The 15,559-nt window shown below is 42.8% G+C and overlaps 1 protein-coding gene across 1 annotated transcript in view; it reads left to right on the forward strand.

Moving 5' to 3' along the window:
- The window catches only part of NCKAP5 (NCK associated protein 5), a gene marked incomplete at both ends in the record, with an annotated part of 269,418 nt that overhangs the window by 43,867 nt on the left and 209,992 nt on the right, over window positions 1-15,559 (forward strand). The window contains one exon of the mRNA XM_079538815.1: window positions 1,317-1,394. Coding sequence (XP_079394941.1) covers window positions 1,317-1,394 — 78 coding nt within the window. The remainder of the gene's footprint in view (window positions 1-1,316; window positions 1,395-15,559) is intronic.

A 15,559-nucleotide genomic window follows, 5' to 3' on the forward strand; every position in this document is an offset into this window, starting at 1 on the left:
ACTTAGAACAGTTTCAGTCCTGAAAAATGGAAATGTGTGTTTCTGTATAAATTATGGTCATTAAAATCAGCTAACATTTATCTTCAGCCTGAGAAGACATGATGATGTACTGTCCCTGGGGTAGCTGTCTCATATTCCTGATTATAAAGATAAATGCTTAAAAGACTCAGCAACTCTGCAATAAAAAAAACATTTTGCACACCAAATAAATAATAACAGTATCGAAACAACTCTTAATACAAATAGGAACCACACGGAGTGGTTTTGTGATAAGCCCAAAGCTTAAGATAAGTCCAAAAAAATTGGAACTATAACACCAAAACTTCTGTCTCCAGAAACTGAAGATGGATATTCTTTCCTGTATGTGCTTCAATCCTTGTTATTCTCTGAAGTTTGAGGTTTGAAACATTTATATTTTTGTGAGCTATTTCAAGAGAGTTATGTTATTACTGATAGGTTTTCAGAATAATAGTGATGCTGTGTTGGTACCAATGTCATATGAATATATTATATTGTATCACGTGTTACTTTGTTGGTTCATTCTGAAATATTTTCCATGAAAAACACTGAATTTGCCTTTCTCCTGGAGATGAAGTGGTATATTTCTGTTACTGACATATTTCACTGCCGATCATCGCTTTGCATTGAGTTTAAAGAACAGGCTTCAATTTTAAAAAGTCCAAATTGTTCATCTGATGATTATTATTTATCAGAAGTTCAGTCTAGAACAAATACAGTAACTTTCATAAAGCTGATATTGCAAGCTAAACTATCTGCAAAAGTTGAACTGGAAAATGATACAGGAGTTGAATTATAGTTTTATTTTCAAACAGACTACACGATATAATATTTTTTACGCTAGCCACAAAATAAATATTTGAGTCAAATATTCAGTAAATATTCAGTTCACTTTGATATATAGCCGAAGTAAACAAAATTCACACCAAAATAATGATGGCACCAAAACGATGATGAAATGTTATTTTTCTGTTTGGATCCAAGATATATAATTCTGGGCTTAGAACATGAATTTGTATTTATATGTACCCTAAGTTATTTGTACTAGTTGCATATCCTCACTGCTGTTTGTCTTCCCCATAGATAATCTCTGAAAACTGCATTGGGCTGCTACCCTACTCGTTGGGAATGAATACAAATTTGATTTTAACCTAGATCTTTCATCACTAGGACTTGTGTGCGCGTGGAATGACGCTCAGTCCAAAATGAAAACGGACCCCACAAGCTGACTGTTTTTTACTCAAACGCTTACAAATGCTTTGAACATTGAAGTAACCTTTTCACCTTTTTTCATTTAGGAGTATATGGACTCAAACAAATACATAGAGCATCTAGTGACTCAGCTAGAGGAACAACGCTGGAATTTATGGAGGCAAGTTCTATATACAAACATATTTATTTATGTAGTTCTGTTGGAAGAAATACTCCACTCCATAGTCCTTGATTTCAAACAAATGGTTGGATATTGAGTTTTTGCACTATTAATGTCTCTTCAGCAAATCTTACCTAAATGGAGCAACTCAGAAAGGCATCACACAGCAGTTCAACTTTGCTAATCAGAGCAGATAAATCATACACAATTTTCCCCATGTTCTGTTTTTGAAGCACTGGATGCTAACTGTACTTCAGTTTCCTTTAATTTGTCTGATTTTGTCAAATGTTGGGATATTCTTGAGTATAAGCATTTTCTCCAAATAGCGCATACAACATAGCCAAGAAAAAAACCACAGTAGAACAGTATGAGAATTTGAGAGTTTTGAAAATCAAATATACAAAGTTTTATAACTTTGCAGTACTCTTGATAGTCTATAATTTTTCTGTTTCTTTTATGTTCATGTTGCTTAGTGGAGGTTGACCAGATTTAGCTGTGATCTAGCAAAGAAGCAATTTCCATATGCTGATGTAAAACTAGTGGGCATTTCTATTCTGTCCTACAGCAAATGTGGTAGCAGCACCAGCTGGAGTTTGTGTCAAAATTGGTGTTCCTCTAGTGGGATGGTTATAGGACCTCACAAAACTCTGTGCATGGGTCCAGTCTAACAAATGTTATTTATTCTCATGGATAGGTCATTAACTCTCTTGCAAAAAGGTGCTTACTTCATTGCAGGCACAGTTTCCTCTTTACAACTGCAATTTTATTATCCATTTTACTGCAGTAGTTTTGGTGCTTATTAGGTAGGATAAACAGTTGTGTGCCTTTTAAAATGTATTAAGTGCCATTCCAGCAGTTGGCACAGGTATTTTAGATTCTCTGAGTATTTCTGCATCACTGTTCTCTAGCTGTTTCTCAGAGCTATTCTGAATTAAGACGGTAAAGAGAGCTGAGGAGTTACCTAAACTTTGTAAGTCTCTTTCCCTTTATGAACTGATTATTGCTTCATCATTTTTAAATTCAATCTTCCAGAATTTTAATTTGTATAGAGTTGTTATTATTATCACAACTGATACAAAAAGATCTATGACAGCACTTTGCAGTATGTCCTTGTACTTTGTATTTACTTATGAACTCAATATCTCATGATGAAATGCTCGGTATCTCGTATCTTTATAGTTTGTGCTAGATTTGTGCCTGGAATGATGTTTAATGCAGAGCACATGGAACAATAGCAGAGATTAAACAAATTCAACATTCTCGATCCAGAGAATGGATCGAGATTCGGCTTTTTTTTCTAAAGACGTAGAGATGATGACAATTTCTATTAATATATAGTCAAATATAAATTAATCTTCATAGATTAATTTCATCTTTATAGATTAAAACCCAATTCAAGTTAGTTATGATCAAGGAAAGAAATAATGATCTGATTTTTCACTTGAATGCCTCACATGTACAGAAAAAGTAGCCTTCCAAATGACAGTGCTACTTAGTATGCATCTCACAAACTTCCTGTCCTGTAGGATATAAAGTAGTATTACAGCATTTACAGCATTTGAGATATGAGTTTAGTCTTTTTCAAAGTAAATATTTGGAAGTTTGTGTAATTCATGCTTTCTTTTTTTTTTTTTTTTTTTTTTTTTTTAGTATTAAAAATAACTGGTACTAAAATATAACTGTTTAAAATCTCAGTATGTGGGAAATTCTATTTGTGAGAATGAAGGTAATAACACTATATGTGAAACATGTTGTAGTGGTTAAATAGAAATTAAAAATAAGAAGTTGAATGATGAAAATGTCTTTGAAAAGTAGCAGAGAACAAATTTATTTATTATGAATGGACATTCAGTTGTGGTCTGAAAATAAGGTGTTCATGGATTGGAAAAATCATGAGTGTAATTTATTTTTAATATTTGTATTTAATATTATTTTATGGGATGTTGGCAGAAAAAGTTAAGACTTACAGTGAGCCCTAGAAGGTAAGCCCTTCTGGTCTTTGCCAGTTGTCTTTGAACACTGTATTTCTCTCTTTTAAATCTATAATATGTTTCATGGCGAGGATTATGCTAATAGCTCCCACTAGGCAGGGGCAGGAAGGGGCTGTCTATAGCCAGACAGATGTCCCAATAAATCAGCATAGACCTCTTCTCAGACTTCATTATGCTTCTGATTTGTGACTACCACAGTTTTAACCTGGTGGGTCACTGGGCACTGAACCTCACACTGACCGATAACCCCTGCTTTACTCTAGGTGGGCTAATAAAAAGAGCAGACACAAATCCTGAACGCTGAGCTCCTCCAGTATTCCTTACAGCCTAGGCAGATTTAAAGCACCCAGGCTGAGACCAAGCAGACTGAAGCCAATGTCATGGTGTGCATATCAATTTTACATTGCCTTTACATTTCCAATTGTACAATGGGACCCTAAAAGATGTGGGGGCAAGAACTTCTTTTCAGAAGACTACTGTTTACATATGGTAAAAGCATTTGCTGTTGAGCTTTTACTGCCGTAGTTGCAGCCCCCAGTGGGTTAGATCACGTTATATTGCTATCTGCTAAAAGAGACCTTTGGCCCAGCCTCACAGATCCTGTTCTTATAGACCTTCACTAGGACACTCGTGGAAGTGTTTCACTATTATGTGGATATGAAGGTTTTCTTAATGGCTTTCCTTATACTGAGGATCCTACAGTAATTATTTGCAAATGAAGAATGATGAAAGAGGAAGCATACTTAACTGGTCAATGGTTCCCCCATTTCTCTAGCTTGTTTGAACAAAGTAAACTCATTTGATGTGAGACAAATTCCACTTCCATCCATGTGAATCACCAAGGTTTATCATTGGAGTTACATTAATAATGTACATCTCAGTGTATCAGATTGAACCAGAGCATTGTGTTACTTTAGATTTCTCTGCCTTGTCTAGTCCGGAACTAACTTCAAATAGGACATAAAAGGGTCAGTGGTGGGTAATTCCCCTGCAGTGGTATTTCTCACATACTCATCTAATGCTCTTTCTAATTCAGCTGACCTGCATTACTCTGTATAATTCTTAATAGCAGAATCAGATGAAGAAACAATGTGAGAGGCAGAAATTTGCTCCTGCAGCCTTTGCTAATTGATCTTGACAGTAGATCATAATTTTTTATTCTTGACACTTAAGCCAATGACAGCAATTACTGGTTCTCTTAGCAGAAGAAAGGATTTAAGCACAAGATGCATGTCACAATATGCAAGGGTCAGGTCCTGCTCTTAAGAACTTTCAAGGGAATTTTGCCACTAGTGCTACTGGAACCAGTTCCAAACCTTCAGTCTATGTTGATGAAAGCATTAGGATATACTGCATTTCAGACACGACAATCATAAAATAAATGAAGGATCAACAGCACTTTATTACCATAAAGAAAAACACGGAGGGGAAGAGCCACAAAATATCACCAACTTCATGTTTTAAAAACAGTTTTCTAAATAGATTTGCTCTGCTTTCATCTCCAGCATTAGCATGCCTCTATACTCCTGGGTTTCATGCCTGTATACTAAAGAGGTGCCAAGTATTAAACAGGTTGCTTTTGCTGTAATCACAAACTTCCATTGGGAGACCATAATTGCTAACAAGCAACATAGCTCTGTGAGAATTCTTCATGGTGAGCACAGATTAAAATAACAACTGTGATTAGGTTTAAACTGCTTGACTAGAAAAGGACTAATCTTAGGGGAATAAGTTGCATGGCAAAGAAATGAAAAACCCTGTGTATAAAATTACAGTAATGAAGGCTGTGAAAAAATCAAATGCTACCCCAGCTAAATAAGGTCATACTCTGCTCAAATATCTTTTTCTTGTCAGGAACTTAGCAACTTGACCAGAGTGGAAATAAGGTCAAGCAACAGATCTTGCGGCCGCAACCCTATTTCAACCTGTTCTGGAAGCTTCTGAGCAGCAAAAGTTGCCTCTGGTCTGTGATGTCACCCGAGTTAAAGACTGCATGCAGATCTTGCCAAATTGCTGTTGTAGCCCATGAGCAGCAGAGTTTGGTTTGGTTTGTAAGAGGAGGTTTCCTTCCCCTTTGCCTCTTGGTTTTCAGTCCCCCGTCCTGCCACGCCATCTTACCAGTGTTGGTAAACTAAGGAAAAAGGTGTTTTGTGCTATTAGCCATTAGCAGCTGCCTTTCCTCTTTGTTGGTTTTTGGTTATTTTTGTTGGGTTTTGATTTTCTTACATCCCTAGAACACAGGTGAATTTAGTATGATAACAGATTTGTAAAGTCCACCCAAACACTGATGTCCTTCTTTCATGAAATCCATAGTGGTGGGAGGTGAGGCTGGCAGAGACAGAGCAGAATTCAGTCACCACGCTGCTCAGATGTTTTCAACTGTAATTACATTATCACATATTTGTTTCTCCAAAAGTTGAGCTTCTGAGACGTGTAGAAAAATATCACAATATATGGATAGCAAATACATAATGCTATTGAGCTGTCTAACAGATGTTGGCAATACTGCTTCAGATATGGACTGCTACCAAAGATGAGCATTTGAATATGCATATTAGGAGATGGCCAATTAATAACACATCCAATTTTTGGCCAAATGTGCCTTTCTTTAGATGAGTGTATATTTGGATGGTTCGCTGAGCAGTGCATGTGAGCTACCAGGCCACAAAAAGCACTGCCATTGTACTAGCTGTAAATGAAAGACTCACTTCTTTTGAATCCCTGGTACAAGGTCTGTGTCACCCCATGGTACTCACCAATACTTTTCCATGATGGAACTAGATGAGAGTACTGTGAATAACTAATGGGTAGAAAAGCAGGCATTATACTTTTGGCCTTATACATAATGTTTTCTGCAGAATCCCACTAATTAGGCTTTCTTTTTTTTTTTTTTTTGGTAGAGCATTTACTATGTTGACTTCAAATTAAACACAAATTGATAAACTGTGGTATACAAGAAATCGGACTTGGGATGATTTGAGCATAATGCATTTGTGAAAAGTATTGATTCTGGAGACTGCATCTCAGCCTGTTCTTAATCTGACAAAACTGCCATTAGCAGTGCACATCAGTTTTGTATGAGTCGGAGGTGAAGTATCAAGCCTCCGTTACCAAAGTCATTACAGAAAGGATTTGGAACTATTTGAATACAGAATCATCTTGATAGAAGCAAGTATCTGGCTATCTATGCTAAACTGCCCAAATTATAGAACTGCAGACAAAAGATGGAATAACGTTCTCCAAAAAGTATCCCAGTATGCTCATGTTTATGAAATGAAATAAATTAACCAAAGTTAAATTAAAAATGTTAATAACATTCTGTAATTAATTAGGGACCGGGATATTTTTGCACAGATGTACGCTTGTCTTAATTGCACAACTGCCTGAACCATGAATTGATTTGTTTCTCTTAAATTAAAAATGGAAAGCCTGAAGCCAAATATATTCGTTAGATACATTTGGTAGAATAAGGATCACAAATGTTCCCTACTAAGTTGAAAGGAAAGAATAACTCCAGCATGGAAGTATGAAGAAGGTCTACTTGACATATGGATATTTGTTAAAAGCAAAACGCATGAACAGCCCAGAGTAAATTAGGTCCTCATTGATATGCTGGGAAATGAACTGTATAATCCTGGCACTGCTCTGTTTGTTTTACTTTCCTGTAAAAATGAACTCTTTTGCGTATGCAGATACACCTGTTCCTTTGGTGGCTATGTGGGGTTAGAAACAAGAACCACTTTGGGCTGATATTCCCCGCCGGCAGGTTTGCTCCTGAGCCCCAGCCTAGTGCAGGTGGTAGCACTGTGCACATCGCAGGGACGGCCACGTGCTGGTGCCAAGCTGCAGCCCAGCTCTCAGTTATGAATCCAAATAACAGATCAAAACACCAGCCTGCTGGAAACAAATAGCAATTAGTTACTGTTGTTACTCAGAGTTTCTCCAGTTCAAGTTTAAAAAACACGTCTCTAAATGTAAGCATCTCTACAGGCTGCTTTTTATTATTTCATACTGAATACAGTCTTCTGATCCCACTAGTGGCTTGACAAAGCCATGCTTACCCATGTTGAATCTTATTTGACTCGTCAGATACTTCCAATGGCTTCACTGAAATTATTAACAGAGCAAGGAGTAATGTGTATGTGTGACAGTGATGTTGCCCTGAAGTGTTCCCTGTGACCCAACAGCAGTAGCACCCGCACACTGCAACTCTGTTTTCTCTTTGGTAGAGGAAAATCCTTGGATTTACATCAAGGTACCAAAGTAGGAATTTGCACTGCCATAAAACCAGAATTTTTACAGGTATTTTAGAAATGAGTGCTGCGCGGATGCAGGCTGTGATTTGGGAACCTTGGCAAGAGGATCTTGCTGGGGGTCTGCGATGGGTGGGTGCACACAGGCACAGAAAAAATGGACAATTTATAAATCCATTACTTTTAAAGGAATGCCACGTCACCGACCTCTTTCACTAATAAAACAGCCAGAAAAGGACAGTGCTGATGGCAGCATTAGAAGAGGCCACTGGGAAAATGCACATGAAGTCATGCAATCCAGGTTAGCAGCTTTCCTTGCAAATTAGTCCCACTTGTGCAAAAGGAAAGTTAAATAATCACATTTAGCATTTCTATTTCATTCGGTAATGCTTGACCATTCTTATTTCTTATAAATTACATTAAAGCAAGAATTTACAGCCCCATGTGAGAACAAGGCCTTATTGTTCCAGTCTCTACACAAAGTGAGAAGTGGTTTTCATCTCCTCAGCCCCAAGGATGAAACCAGGAATAACACAGCTTCCTTTTTACAGAGAAAAGTAAAGTGATTATACAAAGTAACGGAGCTTATAGGAGAGATCTGTGTCTAAATTGGGAGCTGAGCCGAGTTGTGTGTCCCAGTTTGGTATTAATAAGACTGCATTCCTCATGTCACAGCACTGCATGTAGTCAGCCTGCTCACTGCTATCTGGGGAATGAAGTTCCTACAGCACCGCCTGAATCTTTAAAAGGTTTTGCTTAAAACAGGTTCTGTGACAGCCCTGTCCTGTGCTCCGCAGCAGGAGAGTATTTTCCCGTATCTGTGGTTCCCAGCACGGTTAGGTGTGGAAGAAGAGCCACACTCTTGTTCTTGGCCCCACTCCACAGTATGAAAGTCCATTGCAAGTGATCTTTGTCAGCAGATAGCATTTGCAAGGGCAGTAGGAGGGCTCTGCCCCATTCTCTTGAGACAGTTCATTGTAACATGTATTGATGCTTCTGTGCCGGCGCTAAGGATCTTTACTGCAGACAAAACAATGGATGTGTCTCATCCAGCCAGGCCTTTTAAAGGATTAAAACTGCTTTAGTTGAGAGCAGGGCACCTGTGCAGCAGAAACAATCCTGTGACCTGTCTCTTTCCATTATTTAACAGGTGAAGTGTGCCCTGACCTCTCACTGCTCTCTTCCTGCTCTCCCCCCAGGCGTTGTGGGTGCTGCATGGCTCCATATGCTCTCAGAGCATTTTTGCAGAAATTCAGTTCTGTAGCTGCACACTCACCTGATCTCTTGTTTAGCTCCGGTGTTGACTGTAAGCAGGCAGGAAGAGCCTGGGGAAGTACCTTGCTACTTTCTGAAAGTCTTCTTGAATTCTGCAGGGTTTGGCTGCTCTCCTGTCTGCAGACATTGCACATGACCCAGAGCATGCTTGCTTTCTTACGTTAGCCAAGTACATTTTTCATTGCTTTATTCGTTATTAACAGGGCACTGCTATGTCAGTAGTAACCAATACTCTGGGACAAGGCCTATTTGCACATTATTTTTTTTTCTAATCAGGAATTAATTCAAACATATTCTGCTGTAGGGAAAATATCATGCATTTACAGCATAAGCCTGTATAAACATTATTGTAATGGGTTCCGCTAGGGACAAGGTTTCGTATATAAGGCAGTATTCATTAGATATTAAAGACCTGAGCATATTTTTTTCCTACTTAAATCAGCATGGCTCAAAATTTGCAAACTCTTGCTTATGTAGCTATTCCCCTGAGATTTTGGAAGAAGAATAACAGCTTGCAAAATACAGTCCTCTTGGTCTTATTACCACCTGATTAGCTAGGCAGAGTCTAGAAAGTGTAACTTAAATAAGCACCAAAAAAAAAAATTAGAAAACCAGATTAATCTCCAACAAAACTTGGCAGTAAAAAGACACCAGCTTTGGCAGGATACTTAGTTTGCTGCAATTTACGTAGCACCTTTGAAAACAGTGGAGAAATAACCTGACCTGCCTCCCTGAATTGCCAGGACAGGTACGTGCCTGTGCAGCCTGGGCTTGGAAGGGGCTTGTCTCTACTTTGAGGCTACTTCGAACTTCTCCCTTTAGGTGCATTCCTGATAATGCCATAATAAAACAAGTACTATTTTCTATTCATTTCAGTAGAAGCAGATTTAGTCCTCTACCAGGCAATCTGAGAGCCTCTTAAGCCCTCCGGAGCAGTACACATATACAGTGTGGTTCCTGTTAGGCTTCCTGTATTTTTATGATCTTCCATTCTTCCTGGCTGGGGAAGAGAGATCAAATGCAAACAAAGGACCCATCTTCCTGCAAGGCCCTGAGAGACAGCGATCCAGAAACTCTGATCAAAGCTGTAAGCACTCTGAATCTGTCTTCTCTTTTTCTCTAATAACACTACTACAAATGCAGAAGTGGCCAAGTGCTGCTCTGCAGCCACTGCTAGGCATGTCAGGAGTTCCTTCCACCTTTCTTTCTGCAGCATGGAAACGTGCAAATGGCAGCACTTGAACCTTTCTTCCATCATTCAAAACATACACAGAATTCCCATGTAGGATCTGAATTTTGAATTTCCACTGACATCAATAGGAAACTCAGACCATATCTGGCAGAGGCTGAAAGGAAAACTGTCTGTAAGTGCTGCCAGTTGTGCCATTTCTCAAATACAAGCATTGTAGTTGTAGTATCACTCCAAAGCAGTGGAGTGAGCAAAGTCATGAATGTTGTTTGAAGAGCAATGCATCGTCTGAAAAACATCTACACTAGACAAAGTTACACAGGCCTAGGGGCAAGCAATAATGATTTGGAACGTGTACTTACTGCTGTGTATGAAACTCAGATATTTTTAATGAGATACAGAAAAACAGTATCTTGACTATGAGAAACATTAGCTCAATAAGCATAAAAAAATTTTAAAGTGTTAATTACAGCTTTAATTAATACTTTTTTTTTTAATTGGGAGGCCAATTCCATTGCTCTTGATTTCAGTAGATGTAAACTCTCTCCTGAAAATAATGAAAGAACTGGAAATTTTTTTTTTTTTCATTCCAGGAGTCCTGGCTAATCTAGCATACCTGTAAATTCATTCTAATAACCTAAAACATATGGATCTCACTAGGAATTTAAGCTGGTCCTTACATAAAAGCTTTCTATTCAATATTTTACATCTGACAGAAAGATGTGTTGACTGGACTAGAGCAGCAGATTTGCTGTATCAGACAGGAAAGGACCAACAGTGATCCTCCCACATGGTGAATAGTGGCTGCAGTTTGGGTTCCCCAGAGTGCATTGGAAAGGGTGCACTGGAGCTGGGAGAGATCACTGCAGGTCAGAGAAGGGTACCCAGAAGCATGGGATGACAGCTCTCATTCATGGAACAATGAGAGCTCTCCTGCCTGAAAATGGGGTACCTTGGGCAGAGGAACAGCCCAAGTTCCTGAAAACAGGAGCTGTGTGGCACAGCAGTGTCTGCTGGTTCCTTCAATGCAAGAAATACGCTGTATCAGATACAGCTAACAAGTGGCGTGTCAAACAAAAAAGATTTTTCATGCAATATATAATCAAGCTTGCGAGCATCTGCAATGGGATACTGCATATTATAAGGGTGTACGAGGGTTCAGCTGGAGTCTGGACAAAGTCATGGCAGATTACTGCTGAGAAGTACTGCACGCAGTGGGCTGGAAAGTCCTGAGCTCCCCAGTGGTCTCACCACAGAAAAGCACTTTATCCTTCCCTGGACACCCAGGTTTTGTGCTCAGCAGAGAAATGATGTGAGCTGCACAGCCCCTTCGGCCAGATCCAGTGCTGCCTCTGCCATCTCACCTATGTCTCAGAACATGCAGCCCCTGCAGCTCCCATCGCTGATTACAGAGGAATCAGAGCAGGCGATTTGGATTGATTGTGCAAGCAATACGTATTACAATGTGACTGCATTTTATTGGAATGTTGTTATTCCTACTTAAACAGAACATCAGCATATTTTAAACCCAGTAATTAAAATCAACTCTTGGGAGAGTTGTTGAAGGTGTTTCCCTGCACAACAAAGCAATTAAACACATCAACAGGCATTACTTCATTGCTGTGCGACTGCTACAGGACTCGGGCTTAAGCCATGACAACCTCATTCTAATGAAGAGTCAGAATCCATTTGTAGAACCCAAATCAAGGGGATTTAGGGACCTTTTGTCTACCATTCTGCCTGGTTCTCTTCTCACATTTCTTGCCAGCTTTCTTTCAGAGAGTGTTGTAGTATTTCAGAACTGAAGTCATAGCTAAATCATTCCTCCAGTACTTTTCTCACCTCTCATTATACTCTGTACATTATACAGTACAACTCTGGCCTCCAGTCAGTGTCATGAGGAGCATGAACTCTGCATCCTATGTGTCCTACACTCTGTTCCATCCCATCAAGATTCTCCCTTCTTGTTTCCTGACCTTCTCCAGTTAAACCAGAGGATCCTACCTATGCTCTCTCTGTCTCTACACTTGGATTCTCCTAGGTGCAAAACGTCTACAAATTCCCCATCACATCCAAAAATAGAACCGGAGAATCATAGAATATCCCAAGTTGGAATGGATCCCTAAAGATCACTGAGTCCAACGCCTGAAATAACACTGATGCGATCGATCTGTCTGCTGGACCACGATGGCCACACAACTCTTTGACCTCAGGCCGACGAGGCGGGCTCTCCAGAAGCAGTCTTTCCCAGCACAGCAGGATTTACGAGGCACGCCAGCCGGCCGGACCCAACGGTGCGCGGCCCCGCGCTGCTCACTCAGCAGGCCGTGCCTCCTTCCCACGCTTCCGACGGCCCCGAGGCGGCACGGCCGCTTGGGGAGCGCAGCGGGCCGGGCTGCGCGGCGCTGCCCCCGGGGGATTTCGGAGGCGGTAGAGCCTCGCGCGGGGCGGCCCCGGCCCGGGACGAGCCGCCGGCCCCGCCGCCGCAGACAATGGCCGCCCCCGCCCGACCCCCCCCAAACCCCCTCCCCGCCGTGGCGAGCCCCTGCTGCCGCCGCACGGTTGCCGGAGCCATTCAGTCGCGGCCGATCGCGGCGACCGCGGCAGACGGGCAGGATCTAACGGCCCGGTGCTCCGCGGCTGCCCGGGGCTGGGGCGGGCGGCTCGGGCGGAGCCCCCCCTCGCCCCCCGCGCGAAGTGCCGCCCCCGCATGCCGAGCGTCCCGCGGCCGCGGAGGGAGCGGGGCGCTCCGCAGCGCGACGAAGCGGAGGAGGCGCGCGGCGGCCGGCGGCGGGGGGCATCCCGGGGGGGCGCGGCCCCGCTCCGCTCGTCGAGGCGGCGGCCGGCGCTGCGCTCCCCGGGCCCGGCGCGGGCCGCCCCCGGCCGCCGCAGCATGTCCCGCCGGGCAGCAGGTAAGGCGCCAGCCTCGTCCCGCCTCGCCTCCTTCACCTGCCCGCCGTGCCGCCGCCTCCCTTCCCCCGGCAGCCCCTCGCCATCCCCGGGGCCGGCGCGGACGGGCGCGGCCTGCGGGCGGAGGCGGCCCCGGCCCCGGCCCCGGCACCTGCTCCCGCCCCGCTCCCCGCCCCGCCGCCCTCGCCCCGCCGGGCCCGGCGCCTGCTGCCCGCCGCGCTGGAGGCCCGGGACTCCCTCGTTCCCTGCCTTCTTCCGTGCTTCCTTCCCTGCCTCCCTGCCGCCTCCGCCCCGCTGCGCGTCAGCCCGCGGCGCAACGCGCTGCCTTCCCCTTGAGCTGCTGCGCTCGCGGTCGAGTCCTGTTGCGTCCTGAGGCGGCAGCATCCTAACAATCCTTGCTGTTGTCATTTTCACATGATAATAGTAAATTATTATTTAATGTATTATTTAATGTTTGTGTAAAAATGTCTTCTTCGAATTGCATGAGCCGTGGATAAGTGGCTGGTGCCGATGGGAGAAGTTGAGCGGAACAGAGCTCCGTGCAGAGCACACAAAGCAATGCGATGCGGGATGTGCTGTGGGCCTGGGAGGCATCAGGCTGTTGGCTCAGCTGCTGGTCAGGCTGTTGGTCCGGCAGTTGGCTCAACTGCTGGCTCAGTTGGCTCTTAGTAGGGTGCTGGAGTCGCTGTCCATCGTTTGAGGTGGGCTTACCTGAATGGCACCCGAACTAAGCTAGAATAAGCATGCGGTTTCCTCACAAGAAAAAAGTCAGAGCTTCATAAATAGCACAGCGTTGCTAACTCTGTGTATTTAAGGTTCTTTTTCTCTGCAAACTTAAACTATTTTAGATTTGGAATCATGAATGCCTACTGCAAATTTCTGCTTGTCTTAAAAATGGCTGTTTTGGCTAAAACCCTTGTTTATCATCAGAAAAGTTTTAGCAAGTGAAGTACCATTAAATAGACAAGTGATTTACATCGGGAGGTCAGCTGTGTACATTACGGGGTTGCAGATAAGCTGTGTAAGTAAACATAAGCGTGGGGCTCAGTTATTGTGCATGGCCAAAGAGATATCATGGGGCTGTTTCGCTAGTTAATAGCACAGGGCTGCGTGGGAACTGTTTGATCTGCAGGACTTTTGCTTGGCAGCGGTTTACTTAAGGTTATTACACTCTGTTTGGAGACTCGTGTTTGCCAGCCATTATTGCATTCTTAGCTCCAGGCTTCCCAGAGTTACAGGTTAGTAGGTCAATAAAAAATTGCACTGAAATGCTGGAATTGACAGGCTGGGTTTTTAAAATGCGGTTGGGGAATAACTGTGCAACAATCAGAACTCTGAGGAATTGGGTTTTTTTCCAATGTTTTTTGATGCCGGTTAATGGTGAACCAAAAATACTACTTTTGCCCTTGAACACTGGGAACATTTTTCCATTTCTTGTTAACAGGGAAAACAAATTGTATAAGCCAAGTTCAGAGTGCTCTGTCAGGATGAAGTGACCAGCTTCCTACCCAGCCTCGCTGCCATCTGCCAGCGATCAGGGCAGTGGTGCCACTGGCAGTAGGTAGGCTTGCCAGTACAAGAGTATAAATGTCATCAGGTCCCTGCTGCTGCAGATTCATGTGTTCTTTTAAGTGTGTAAATGATTGTGCCACACAGGGAAACGGTATGAAAAAAGTATGTCATTAGATTGCAATTGCTTTAAAAGCACTTTAATAAAATCTAAAGTCTTCTAAGATGAAGCAGTTCCAGAACTTGGTTGCAGGACGTGTTCTAGGAGCCCGGCTCTAGTGTCTTACTGCCCGACTGCAGACCTGCAGCACGTGCCATGTCCCTGCTCTGCCAAACACTGGAAGCCCGCAGTGTGCACAGAGCAGCTCCATCCGTGCCATCCCATGCAATTTATGTGCTCAAAGTGAAGCATATGGCTGTCCTGCGCCTGGCTCAGTGTGCGCTGACAATTAGGGGTGGATCAGATGTTCAGAGCAGAGGAAAAAGAGACAGATCACAACTTGTGGATGGTTTCAGCAGCTCACGTTCAGTTTGCTGATTGGAACTTTGTGTCCTTTAGCTCAGGACTACCTTCGCTTGTACGGTTCATGTACGTTCAGTCTGCTCTCTTCTTGTTTTTAGAGTGCTTCCTCAGAAAATCATTCCTGCCTCCCTTTTTCTCATCTGTCTTTGCTGTTAATTGACGTAGCTTTTACTTAATGACAGGCATTTGTGTTTAAGTAGGTATTTGGTGACTTTTTCTTTCTGAAGCAAAGATCCCCCCTTTCTGTCGTAGCTGTGTTGTGGTTACTTCTCCACTCCTGTGCCAAGTTGGGTTCGTTACAGCTCTTGCTGAGCGTTGCAGCTGTGCCACCATTGACTCTAACAGATAATCCCCTGCTCAGTGCCAGAGATGCTCAGCAACAGAAGCCAGGTGTTGTGTATAAATCCACTTATCACACTGATTAGTTTTCCTTTTAAGACCCTGATTTTGGAACCAGTTAGCCACCTGCTTAACCTCAGGGTTGCAACATTGAAGTATAGGGGCGATTCTGGGTGTGAA

Source organism: Tetrao urogallus (genome assembly GCF_951394365.1).
Source record: "Tetrao urogallus genome assembly, chromosome: 8".
NCBI lineage: Eukaryota > Metazoa > Chordata > Aves > Galliformes > Phasianidae > Tetrao > Tetrao urogallus.